The sequence below is a fragment of the Gossypium hirsutum genome, chromosome A10 (assembly GCF_007990345.1).
Source record: "Gossypium hirsutum isolate 1008001.06 chromosome A10, Gossypium_hirsutum_v2.1, whole genome shotgun sequence".
Taxonomy (NCBI): domain Eukaryota; kingdom Viridiplantae; phylum Streptophyta; class Magnoliopsida; order Malvales; family Malvaceae; genus Gossypium; species Gossypium hirsutum.
In genome coordinates, this window is record NC_053433.1 from 305,926 (window position 1) to 319,090 (window position 13,165).

At 34.3% G+C, this 13,165-nt stretch overlaps 1 protein-coding gene across 2 annotated transcripts; it reads right to left on the bottom strand.

Annotated features, from left to right (window-relative positions):
* Positions 1-286: 286 nt before the first annotated feature.
* On the bottom strand, positions 287-11,452 carry LOC107925061 (dynamin-2B). Of its 2 annotated transcripts, XM_041079424.1 has the most exons (22): positions 10,956-11,452; positions 10,067-10,117; positions 9,863-9,983; positions 9,616-9,708; positions 9,003-9,064; positions 8,731-8,848; positions 8,264-8,606; positions 7,363-7,510; positions 7,080-7,181; positions 6,862-6,981; positions 6,210-6,293; positions 5,998-6,125; positions 5,788-5,872; positions 5,519-5,684; positions 4,557-4,633; positions 4,377-4,433; positions 2,680-2,815; positions 2,452-2,603; positions 1,854-1,967; positions 1,712-1,779; positions 1,292-1,464; positions 287-718 (listed from the first exon to the last, which is right to left on the bottom strand). In XM_041079424.1, exons 1-22 carry the CDS (start codon positions 11,100-11,102, stop codon positions 474-476), a joined length of 2,790 nt encoding a protein of 929 aa, XP_040935358.1. In that variant the 5' UTR covers positions 11,103-11,452; the 3' UTR covers positions 287-473. The 2 variants fall into 2 exon arrangements, with proteins under 2 accessions (XP_040935358.1, XP_040935359.1); XM_041079425.1 differs by lacking the exon at positions 287-718 and having other exon boundaries at positions 1,305-1,510; positions 10,956-11,324.
* Positions 11,453-13,165: the final 1,713 nt, after the last annotated feature.

Genomic DNA, 13,165 nt, shown 5'->3' on the forward strand with positions numbered 1-13,165 from the left:
CATAAATATAACAGAAATTAGAATTTGCTCCTTTCCAAATTAACTCTATAGATATAAATTGCTAAATGAAATTTAATAAAATAATATTTTACAACTAAACCCAAACACAGATTTTATGATAGTATAGCTATTATTTATAGATAATAACATATAATTTAGTTTAGATGTATTTTTCACATTTTATTTAAAACTTATAATATCATAAATTTTTTAGTATACTGAGTAAAAGCTTACTCATGATATATATATTATTTTTTTAGATATTTTAACTTTTTTCCAACCACAATTTTACACAAGAAACGAGAATTTTCTTTTCTTTTTCAACCCAATCTTTTTCCAACAACAATGTTAAAACTAAAAACTCTACAAATGCTACTCGAAATAATCTAAGCTCGAGAAATGCTCGACGACAAAGATCAAAATGCGCAGCAAAGATGAATGCATGAATGGAAGCGACTTATAAAAGTTCTTATCTAGTATCTGTAAGAACCAGACTGTGGTGGTGCTGGTGGCAACCTAGTCGGTGTCCTACGGCTGCTGGAGCTTGAACCTGAACCCAGACCCTCATCACCATTCTGTGCTGGGTCACTATACCGTCGACTATGACCATTTGAACCATGTCTACCAGAGCCTGCAGGTCCATTTGCAGCAGCATCAAATGCAGACCTCCAGTCATCCCCCGATGAAGCTCCACTTGTCCGTGGACTGCTTTCCACATCTAGTATAAAAAAGGGAGAAAAAAACCATAATTGTTCAAGAAAGAGTAAACTAAAGCTTAAAATATGCTATCAATCCCTATACTCTTCCCAAATTTAAAATTTAATTCCTCCATTTTTCAAATTTCAAAATCCAAGTCCAATTATAAATACTTTTATAATTTATTCATTCAGTTTGTTGGTGCCACATCTTGAATTAAAAAATACTCACTCAGATGAACTAAATTCCAAATTTGGGAAGAGTGGCATATTTGAACCTAAAATAAAATCACTATAATACAAAACAAGCATGCTATGGGTAAATTATAAATCCGTGTCAAATTATATGTTGCCCTCACTCTTCATTTTTTCCCCAAAAAACCCGTGCCTACAGATGTATTGAAAAGCTAAGATGATCTTAGACATACCCAAACTAGGCACATAACTGTTTCCGAGTCTCATCCCGAGTACAAGTAACATAGATCAATTATACCAAATACAAGGAATGCAAAAGGCACATTATATTAATAACATGCATGCAACCATGTATGTGGAAATGCCATTTGATTATGCAAATAGAATCACGAAAAATATACCTGCTGTACTGCCGTTAGACCAGCTGGAGGTAGCAGCAGCTCGATTGTCATGGACACTAAGTTGCCTTGTAAGTTTCAAAAGAAGAGAGGACTGTTTCTGGTAACGCTCCCTCCTGCGCTTTACATTTTGGTCCTCCATGAGCAATTCTTCAATCCTAGGATTGCTTATGGTACTGATCACCAAAGCATGAGAGAGTAAAGTTATTCCCCCAAAGAAGACTGAAACAACAATAAACCATAAAAATATATACACAAAAAAGTAATAGATAAAAAGATCGAGAATAACTTTCAACAACCATGCATGGATGTCAATGGCATGTCTTTGATACAACCGTCATGAAATTCTTAAAAGGCATAGTTTTTTACAAAAAAGGGTGCTTTTTCACTCCTTGCAAACTAGGGAAAATAAATAGTACTGACCTAACGGAGCTATATAACTGAATAAGCATGTCTTCTTTTGCTTTTTCCACTTGGCAAAGAATGACAGCCTGCTTAAAACAATGATGATTAGAAATGATATATCATAATAAATAAAAAGGGTCATTCAGGAGAATAAACTGACCTTCGGAACATTGGCAGCAAGGCTGTTAAGAACAGCTTCAACATAACCACGCACTTCTTGGGACATCCATCGAAGCTCTTCTTCAGGATCAGCAGGTTTTCTTGCCATCGTATCCTGCAAGGGAAACATGTGTAATGTTGAAGAGGTGTGCTTGACAATCAAGATTTTAACAGATGATCCACATCCCAGCTTTGTGCCGGTTTAGCAGAGCACATTGGCCACCCTCTCGAATTCTTTTCAAAACAGTTCATTAATTGCTTGTAAAAAGGAGAAAAAGATTAATGATAGGAAAAGGAACAATATTTTCTATTGTGCTAAAAATATTCTAGGTGATTATATCTTTTAAATTTTCCTTTTGACAGTACCCAAAAGAAAAAATTCACCATTTGAATGTTTACTTTTCCTGACAGAAAGATATGCAAGTCGATAAAAGATTGATTCATAGCTAAAATTTGATCAAATCAAATTAGCAAAAACAACCTAAATCAAAATGCCTTAAGAATCAATAAAGAAGTACCGAACATCGCAAGCAACCCAAACATAATAACAGCACAAGTACAAGATAAAAGAAACCGATTGGAACTAAAGAATAACTCACAAGAGAACCATCAGAAAGACTTTGCCTCATGGGAGGGGTAGCAGATTCAACCTTCACTTGACCTCCTTTAGATTCAACAACATTTTTTAACTTTTCTAACCACTCAGTCTTATCTGCAAGGCTCTCAGCCTTTAAGACAACAGCACTATGAGCTGCAAAAACAAAATTGAAGCATATAATCGGCATGCAACTTGGTGTAAGAAAAACAAAATCAATTTAAGTCAAAACCTTTCAAGACTGTCTTATACGGAATCCTGCTCGTTATCTTGAAAACAAGACTGGGTTCCTTTTCCGATGACTTCTTATCCTTGGAACTTTTGGATGAGCCACCTTCATCATCGGCAACTTCCTCGATGTTGCATTCCTGATGATCAAATAATTAGTAAAGTAGCCACAAATGTAGATGACCTGCAATCACTATCCGATGAAAAAGGGGATTTCAATATCACAAAAAAAACCAGAAACGGCAGAGAGTTTCTCCCTCTCATGAAAACTATCTTCCTGCTGTAGCGAGTGTGTTTTTCTGGCATATGGTTACACAAAAGCTAGAAAAGAATTGACAGTAAAAAAATGGAAAGAGACCCAGATAGAATAGGCGTAGTAAAAAAAGAGAGGAAGAGAAAATAAAGAACAAGAGAAAAAGAAGGAAAAATAAAAATAAAGGGAGAAAAAGGAGACACAACTTAAAGGAGAAAGAAACGTCTCTCATCAAGAATTTAGAGAGACGTTGGAAGCTATTTAATGTATCATTTAATTATTGCTCCTTTCCAAACATTTAAACAATTCAAAAAATAGGGATTAGAATATGCAGAATGGGATATCCCCAACCGGCGTAACCGGATGGGATATCCCGAACCGGGATATCCCTGGAATGGGATATCCTTCAGTTGGAATAAGGTCCACAAGTGTCCCGGTCCATACTCTTAAAACACATGAACCGGACACTAAAAACAAACGAACCGGGCATTAATAACCCTGAACCGGGATAATTTTAAGCGGGATATCCGTGGAATAGGTTATTCCCAGATGGGATATAATGAGAATATCCCCAATCAGATTAAGAATGAAAATTAACATGATCAGCACACTTAAAAAATCTGAATTGGATATAACCTAAGCCCAATAACACAGTAATCCAAAACCTAAGCGGTACACAGCCCAAATACTGAAACAAAAGCCCAATAACACGAAACTAAAAAATAAAACAGAGGGAAACACAGAATTCAAAACCTATCTATTTCAATATGGACACTGTTATTGAGATTACATCAATAAATCAGATAAACATAAAAGCTAACAATTCTGTAGTCACAATCAGCAATATTAGGATTTCAATATACAAATCAAGATCAAAATTCTCTCTCACACACAACTCTCTAGTTCTTTTCTTTTTAAGACCGATGTATTATTATTCAAATTTAGCTCTCCAATTGGTAAGGAGAGAAGTTCCCTTCCTTTATCAACACCCTTGTGGGGACCACTCAGGAGAAAAATCTTAAATAACCCAAGTAAATGTGACTGTACCCTTAAGATTGCCCAAGAAGGGGATTAGGGATTCTCCACCCAATATTACCAAAATAAATGAGTAATTTAGTTAAAGTATGCATTAAGAATATTTTGGGCAGTCTAATAGAAAAGGACATTTGGAATTTATGTTCGAAACAGGAATGTGAACTCCAAAGTTACCATAAATTAGAATGACAAATATTTTATTCACCTCAAATCCATTCTTGAAATTCCTCCTAGATTTGGAACCTCTCTCTTAAATTTATCCAGGCAATTAAATTCACTATCCTGACCTTTGAAAACATTGATTGAATTGAAGTACCCCCATCCAAACATACCCTAAGGCTTAAGATTTATAGTTTCAATCAAATGACCAACTTGAATTCAGGAATCAGAAGAAATGGACGTTCAATTCATACCTCCAATGTGATGACACCGCGAAAATGCCTTTCCTCTTGTTTTTTTGTGTAACCGAGCTGCAGCAAAGATTGCTGTTAAGCAACATACTTGAACAAAGAGAAAATAATATGGATCATCAACTATAGACACGCATGCAAAGATAGATACAACCAAAACCAGTACAGGAACAAAACAATAACCTTGCCAGTTTTCTCATTTAAAACAAACCATCGCCTACTCCACCCATTGGTTTTTCCACTTTTCTTCAGTAAAAAACCTGCACATACAAAATACAATTGATGCTAATCCAAAATATGCTCAATAACTGACAAACAAATAGTTGTAATCAAAATTGCATAGTATTTGCATATGAAAAGACTTCAAATACTTGCCTTTTCCCTCCTAACTTTTTCAACTTATCTTACCAGCTAAGCCACAGAAGTCCTAACAGTTTCTGAGGAAGAAAACTAACGCTTTACTTGGCAAAAAGGATGGAAAACTTGTTAAACCAACGGTTAAAATTCCCAGATTTCTTACTTTGTAGCATCCTTACTCCTTTTCATCCTTCCTATCAATCATAGCTTAAGGAGTGAATGCATACATGTTCACTGCAGCTTATACATGAGAGGGAGGGAACGAGATAGGGAGCTGTGAAGTTAGAACATTTCACGACTGGAACTATTGACAGGTTGTAAAGACTAGTACATGTGCTATAGAAAATGAAGATCTTTGCATGCTATGTGTTTTGTACCCATTGTTAAAGTCATGACCTTAAATATTTCTAGAATTTCAAAAAGAACCCTGCCTGTCATCAGGGCAAGCAATTTTACAAAATCGACATAAAGTTCCATAGATTCAAACTAAAACCTGCTTGTTTTGGGAATTTCAGGAGGGTGAAGAGCCCTTGCTAACATATTGTGGCTTTGCTCCTGAGAGAGACATCAAGTCAGCAACATGTTCATTATTTAGCAGACCACTGCTTTCAATTTGACATTTCCACAAGCATAAATACTTTCTTCTAATCAGACAACTCAATCTATAGGCATATGATTTAGGAATGGCATCATAGGAAAGGGAAGAATCTCAAGGCAATGACTCCAGATAATGGATTAAACAAGAAATTTCATAAATATAATTTCCAGAAGCTCAGTTTGATACTAACCTGCTGTTATCTCTCCACCAGGTCCAGCAGTCTTTAGGGCCGATCCCTCTGGCGGTGCCGGTGGTACATTTTTTTCTTTCTTACTGAATTTATCCTTCAGTGATTTCAAGTTTCCTTCAAATTTTCCTTCAGATTGTTGTTGTCCACCGGTTTGAGGACTAGATGCCTAAAAGGAAAATGAAGAAACAATCAGTCTGTTGGAGAAATGTAGTCACCAAAAAGCTTAATATTATGAAATATCTATCAAAGCCGCTTAGCAAAGTCCAAACTCGATTTAGAATTGACTGCTCCGCATCAGATGCCTTCTTGGAGGACCGATTCTTCACCTCTTCTTCCCGTCGTTGTCTCTCCATTCTATTGAAAAGTAATGGACAAATAAATTGAAAGAAAGAAAAAAAGGAAATTTTGCTTAAATCATTGAAGAACAAAACTGGAAAGCTACAATACATAGATGAAAAAGAAAAATTATCTCAACATACCGCCTCTGCACCAGACGAATGAAATGCTGAGGGGGAACAAATGCACGCTCCATGTCCACTAATGCAACTACCATCTTTCGTGCTTCAGTTCTAAAACCATCAAGTGCAGCACTAGCAATTGCCACAACCTGGTCAATTTATTTTTAATGAAATCCATTAGTCTAAACTTAACATCCAGAAAGCATCTATGAACAGCAGCAATGCATCATTACCTCTCTCTTGAAAGGAGCATATCTCCCAAGACCAGGTGTAGCATTTGCAGCAGCAGAAACTATATCCAACAACACACGATGAACCTGTTTGGGCAAGCAATAAAAGGAATAGAAAACAGAGAAAAAACACATTGAAATGAATATCGCATGCAAGATTATCTTTCAGGGGCTATAACTTGAAACATTTCAATAACCATTGTCTAAAACAGCAGAAAGTTCCCACAACAGCCTTGTAATTATTACAGTGAGATGTATAGCATAGTAGACAATTTTATGTATTTCCAATCAATTTAAGCTTCAAGGATATTGCTAAACTGACATTAAAACAGAGCCAAGTCACTGTATTAACAACTAGATAACTTTTTAACAAAATAATCATCAAACTAATACATGGCAAATTAGGTTATTGGCACCCTACCTTCATAATTACTTTGCTAGGGTATATGCCCCGAAACATCAATAGAACAAAACATCATTTCCTCACTTATCAAATTAATAGCAGGAACTTGTGCAAACACTCGTACAACATTTAGAAATAGATGCAGAAAACATAAAAGCTTTTATACTCCCAACAATGCAACAAACAGGAAACAACCATAAAGAATAAACTTTTTCATGGAAGAAAAGGTATGGAGCCACAATGTAGATGTACCTCATCAACACATAAACGAGATGGCTCTTTTGCTAGCTCCAAGACACCTTTTATCAAAGATCTTAAACCCTTCTCTGGAGATATTAGATAGGGTTGATAACCATCTGCTTCTAGGACAATCTGAGAGAAGTATCAATATGACATTAAAAGGAACCCAACCAGTACATAGCAGCTTAAGAAAGCACAAAAATTGAATGCAGATTGATAATAGAACCTACCCTTTTGACATTGTTCATGTCAAAATGTCTGTCCAAAGGGAGCTGTTTAATCCTGTTCGGAAAGCTTCCCTCGAAGCTAGAAACAATTTTCCAACCATTTCCCTGAAAAATATGGGGGAAGGGAGGATTAAAACAAGTAGAGGAGGACACAGAGAAAGACAAAATAAACACTTCAAAGATCTGTCTATGATAGTTTTTTTTTTTTTATTAAATTCGTGCAGACATTTCTTTAGCCCTTTATTGCCCAGTGATGAGCACTTCACTTGAAAAAGAAGTAACTCACTTCACCACCCGTTATGTGTTGCAGAAATTTGTCCTCGAATTCCCGACACAGCTCCAAAGCAACAGCTCTCGTGCCTTCAGCAGTAGTAACCATTTGTTCACCAAGCCTTACTAATTCATCCTGGATTATTTGAGACTTCCCTTGAAGCCTGACATGTCAAGAAAGGAAAACTAACAAACCTAAAAAATGGTATGAGAATATGGACTATTTCAATGATGCATATGTTTAAAACCAAGTATAGTTTGAACCGCTCAGTGCAACCAAACTCATGTTTTGAGAAAAAGGATTCTATCAATTACAATGCAAAGAAATGGTATCTTTACAAAAAGGGAAACATTTATGGATCCAAATTGAAAATGATACTAACCAAAAACAAAGAATTGTCTCAACTGAGGCTGCAAAGATGCCAGATGTGTGGTTTAGTGTGATACTATCAACCTCACATATATTTGATATCTAATAATAAAATAGAGAACCTTAACATTGATATAATTCACTTGCCAACTGTGCCTCTCGAGCTTTTGGAACAGTCAAACTCATAACAATTCCCAATTTAATATCATACTAAGCTTAGCTTGATTAGAGGTAGTACACATATTTTATACTAAAACCAAGAGCTTTTACATACAATGTGTGACTTAGAGGCAAATATATGTTTACACAAATTCAGAAAGCAAAAACTTTTAATGTGTCTTTGGAAACTCTCTCATTAAACCTTGGGAGTTGAAACAAGAGCAATTCAGCAGCAAACTAGGGTTTACTAAACTAACATTTCTACTTTGTAGGCAGGCAGTAATAGAAAGGATAATGCATTAACCAAAAAACTGTAGCAATTTAGTTTACATCCTTACTTGCATAAACAGTAACAATGGAGCAAAGGGAAGGGGGGAAAAGAAAGTACCCAGAAAGTAGATTTGGAAGCCTGAGTTTGATTCGGTTACGTATCTGGCCAGCAAGGACATCTACCAAAGCTACTCTCCCAAGCTTGTTTTGAGGGGCTCCAGTCAAAATAGATTTTAGACTTTCACTTTCTGCTCTCCAGGCAGTTTCTAAAGAATTGTCAGCTGAAGCACTTCCAGATTGAGTTGAAGCTATCGAAACAGACTGACCGATTAGAGCAACCCATGGAATATCAGAAGTTTTAGGCGGCCCCTGATTTAACAAGAGAGCCTGAACTGCTGCAAGGGCTTTAGAGTCTGAAGCAGCTTGATCAATTTTGCTAATAATGCCAACAGTTCTGGTACCTATCATCAATTAAAATACAGTAAAATATTAGGAATCCGGAAAATTAACAATGGAAAGTAATTTTTTATCATTTTTGGCCCGGAAAATGATTAATTTGAATATGCAAGCACCAAAAATTCACACCTTCTGAGTCATATTCCTTTGCAAGTCTGAGGGCTCTAGACGATGAAATTTCTGGTGCCTGAGCAGCAGGTACAATAACGAGCAAAATAGCATCATTATGTTCAACATATTCACGAAGCTGAGGGAAAAGCCAGAGAAATTGTCAGATAACCAACCAAACAAAGCATCTCAAAAACTGGCCAAGAAAATAAAGAACCAAGAAACAATTAACACATCAGAATGTCCAGCTGTTTAAATTTAAAACCAAGATGAAATAGCATTCAGCCACTCACCAATGATTCATCCACAATTCTTTGCTCAAGTCCAGGTAAATCTATCAACTTCAATGGCGGGGCTGTGTTAGGGAACAAGGAGGAAAAACTGTTAAAAAATTATAAAATGAAAAAGAATATTTTTATTGCACATGCACATATATAGACACGCGCATAAACGAATGTATCTTAAGTATGCTCACATGAGAAAAGGAGGCAAGGGGAAGTGAAACGTTAAGATCATTCATGAAACATGTTTGTCCTATTTGGTTTCAAGACAGAGGAGGACATTTACCATTGCTTTTCTTCCAAACAAAAGAAATATTTTCTTTTCAAAGATTAATCTTCATGGATAAAAAATATTCCCATTCAAATAATTATTGTCAAGTCTCTGATTAAAATTCCTAGGTAATTGTAAACAATCCAGCCATTGACGATAAATTTAGTTCTAAGAAGGCATCCTAGTATATTAAAAGCACGAGCTCATCTAATATATCATTTGAAAAGAAAAACAATCTTCAAAACATCATATGAAAATCAAAATTCAATGAGCCTCTGATAGAAAGATTTTTATTTATACCTATTCCGAGACCACGTCAAATCAATAATACAATTCAACAACATCAAGGCTGACCTGTGCTGGTACGAAGCTTCAGATATATTTCATCACGACTCCTGCCTGATGCACCTTTGCTTAACCTATCCTGCAGAGAATGCCGAAGTGCACCTAAGGTGCACCAATTCAAAAGATGACGGGCAGTCAGAGAGCACTGAAGACCATATCCAAGGTGCATGGGGAAGAACAGTGCATTTTTTCCAGGTGCAAACAAGCAACATCATTAATGAAAAAGAAGCAACCAAAATAATGAAGGAGGCCTTACTTGCTGAAACCTGTTGAGATTTATTGTCAATTTGCAAGATGATTGATTTAGTGCTTAAAGAACTATCCCTAGCCAAATCAATGCTGATGGGAGCTCTAGTGGCACCATTTTCACCAGTTGGCTGTCAATAATTATGATAAGCAAAGTCCTGTGAAAATAAGAATTTTCAACAAAATGCAAAAGCCTAAAAGCAATATAACATACCAGAAGAGGATGTCCAATCAGACTGTTCAAGACAGCAGATTTACCAGCCCCCTATTTGGTACATCCAGAAAAAAGAAAAGGAAATTAAAGTTTGAAAGAGAAATGAGTAAAATAGAAGATTTCAACATCTCATGAATCATGATAAGACAAGATCATGCTTATTGCAACACAAACTAGTTGCTTCTTCCATTTTTAGGAAGTTTTTATTCAATAAGCGACCTCTGAGATCAACTAAACACAAATTTAACATGGAAAAATGCATGCATATTAATTAATCATGCCCCCCTCAGATAACAAGGGTGCTGAAATAACTAACGAATGATGAAAACAAGGGTGCTGACTAGGTCACAACCAAAAAACTACTAGCAACTTTAAAACATAGAAATGCAGCAGGTAAGAAAAGGTGTATTTCATATTCAAATCAACACGCCTAAAGATCTGATAACTGTTATAGAATGAGTATTTAAAAGCAATTCAAATGAGCAGTCAAATTAATCAATAAGAAATTAGCGACTAAAAAATCTCCTCAGCTTTGAACGGCAAAGCATAAAAGGCACCTTCAGGAAAAATAAATACAATGTTAGCCATCGTGTTGCTCTCACATTTCCCCAATAAATCTAGCTTTTCTCAACCATATCAACATTAGCAATCCAATATGCATAACCGATTTACAAGTATAGCATCCTAAAACAATTACATTAATTCAACCCAATAATAGAATTTTCCATAAAGAAAATTAGCATTTTGTTGGCTTTCATTTCTCCGTCAGCATCCAAAGCAGCCAAAAGATTTCCAATCTTTAGCAGCTAAATGAAATAGAAAATCGAGCAGATCCAACAGATAACTTCAAAAGCTAAAAAATAACTGATCGAATAAAAAAAGAACATACGACATTGCCCAAAGCTACGACGTTTAGGAAAGTAGAGGGGCGTTTAGATGACGACGATGAGGTCTCGTCCACGTCTTCATCGGCGAGCACAGCAGCCGCTTGTCTCATCGCTTCCGAAAGCTCCGACAATTCTTCGATCGCCTCCATTTTTCTTCGATTCCCTTAAACAAAAACCAAAGAGATCGAAGCTTATACTAATATATAAACTGAGGGAAACAGAAACCCTAGATTTAGATCTGAATTCACTCTTTTTCTGTGAATTTCTTACGAAAGGAGATTCGATTTTTTTTTATAGTTGTTTTTAAATTTTCGGTTTCGTAAGTTCAAATTTCGATTTCTTTCATCGAAATGGTTGAAAAAAATGAATATATAATGAAAATGATGGTTTCTGGTCATGGTTTAAATTCAATTCTTTTTTAAAAAAATTTTGAAATAATTCTTTAAAAGTTAATTGCACCAGGCATCACAAACTATAACCTTTATTCTAAAATAGTTCAAAAACTTTAAAATATTTTAATTATATTTTTAAACTATTGATATTATATCAATTAAGTCCTTTTATTTTTGAAGCTGTTAATTTAACCATAAATGACACATAAAATCATATATAACATAATTTAAAATGAAAATTTTAAAGAAAAGTAAAATGTTATCCCATAATGTTTAAAATAAATATCGAAAAAAAGAGAGTGAACAATAGTTTCTATAAAGTTTTGGAAACTTCAAAATCAATATATGAAGTCTAAATTATTTTAATAATTAAAGGACTTTATTGATATAACATCAATAATTTGACAATGTAATTGGGATGTTTTAAATGACCAATTTAGAACGAGGGTCCTAGGTTAGGATGTTTGATACAATTAACTCATTCTTTAAAGATAATTTTTTATAAAGTTAATAAATCATTTGGCACATGAGTTTGTTTCGATACTCAAATTGGTATCTAATTTTTTTTTATGTTCCAATTTGGTATCTGAGTTTATTTAACATTTAATTTGGTACCTAGACCAAATAACATTAAGTGGACTATTGAATATTTGATACATGTCCTTTAGTAAAAAAAACCATAGATACTTAAAAAGTTTATGTGCCAATTTGAATATTAAAGTCAAATTCAAGTATCAAATTGGAAAAACTCAGGCACCAATTTAAGCATCGAGGCCAAATTCAAGTACCAAATTGAGATAAAATAGGTACTAAATTAAATATTGAATATAAAATTAGGTACTAAAGACTATATTAACCCAAGAATCCAATTTTCATATATCTACGATAGGTAGGAGCGGCAAACATTAACTCAAGTCACTCAACTCGACGGATCAACGTATTAACTCGTTTCACTTGGATATGCACGAGTGGGGCATAGACAAAGAACTCGGTCTACTTCATTGAATTTTGCAATGTCCCCATCAAACATGGAAATTTATCGGTGGCATATATTTATCCAAAAATCGGATTAATTAAGTGTAAAATAGTTTAATACTTTAAAATATTTAAATTAAAAAAATAAATTATATTAGTAATCACTTAATTATTAATAATTATGAAAAGTTATAAAATAATCACTCAATTATTTAATTTTATATTTTTTTGGTAATTAGCTAACAAAGTCACAACTTTTAAAATTAGTATAATAGTAAATTTAACCCTCAATATTTATAAATTATGTCAATTTAGTCTTGATTCTAACAAAATTCAACCTTCGATATTTACATATTGCGTATTTTAGTCTTTTTTTTTTTGCAATTATATTTTTCTTTATGACATTGAAGGTTAATTTTAAATGAATGAGAAAAAGATAAATATATATGTTATCTTGAATTTTTTGGTGTTTTCCATTTTTTGTATATTTTCAACTAAATTTAGCCCAAATTACACAATGTGTAATTGTCCAGGGTTAGATTTTTTAGAATCAATATTAAATTGAAACAATATATAAATATTGAGTGTTAAGGTTACTATTATGTCACATTTAAAAGTTATCACGGTTAGTCCGTTGATAGAGGTGCTCATGGGTCGGACCAATCGAGATCGGTTCTAAGAAAGTTTAGGCATGAACCCCTTTTTGGCCCATTTTGGTCCATCTCAAAACCCTATTTTACTATTCAAAAAACAATAAAATTTTAATTATTTATTTTATAATTAAAATTAAAAAATTTACTATTATTTAAATTAAATTCAGGCCGAGCCGGCTTGAGGTGTAAAAG

Coding starts and splice junctions, on each gene's coding strand:
- LOC107925061 (XM_041079424.1), bottom strand. CDS start 11,102: ATGGAGGCGATCGAAGAATTGTCGGAGCTTTCGGAAGCGATGAGACAA. Junction 10,118..10,955: donor TCGTAGCTTTGGGCAATGTC/GTATGTTCTTTT, acceptor TGTACCAAATAG/GGGGCTGGTAAATCTGCTGT. Junction 1,968..2,451: donor GTCTTTCTGATGGTTCTCTT/GTGAGTTATTCT, acceptor TTTCCCTTGCAG/GATACGATGGCAAGAAAACC.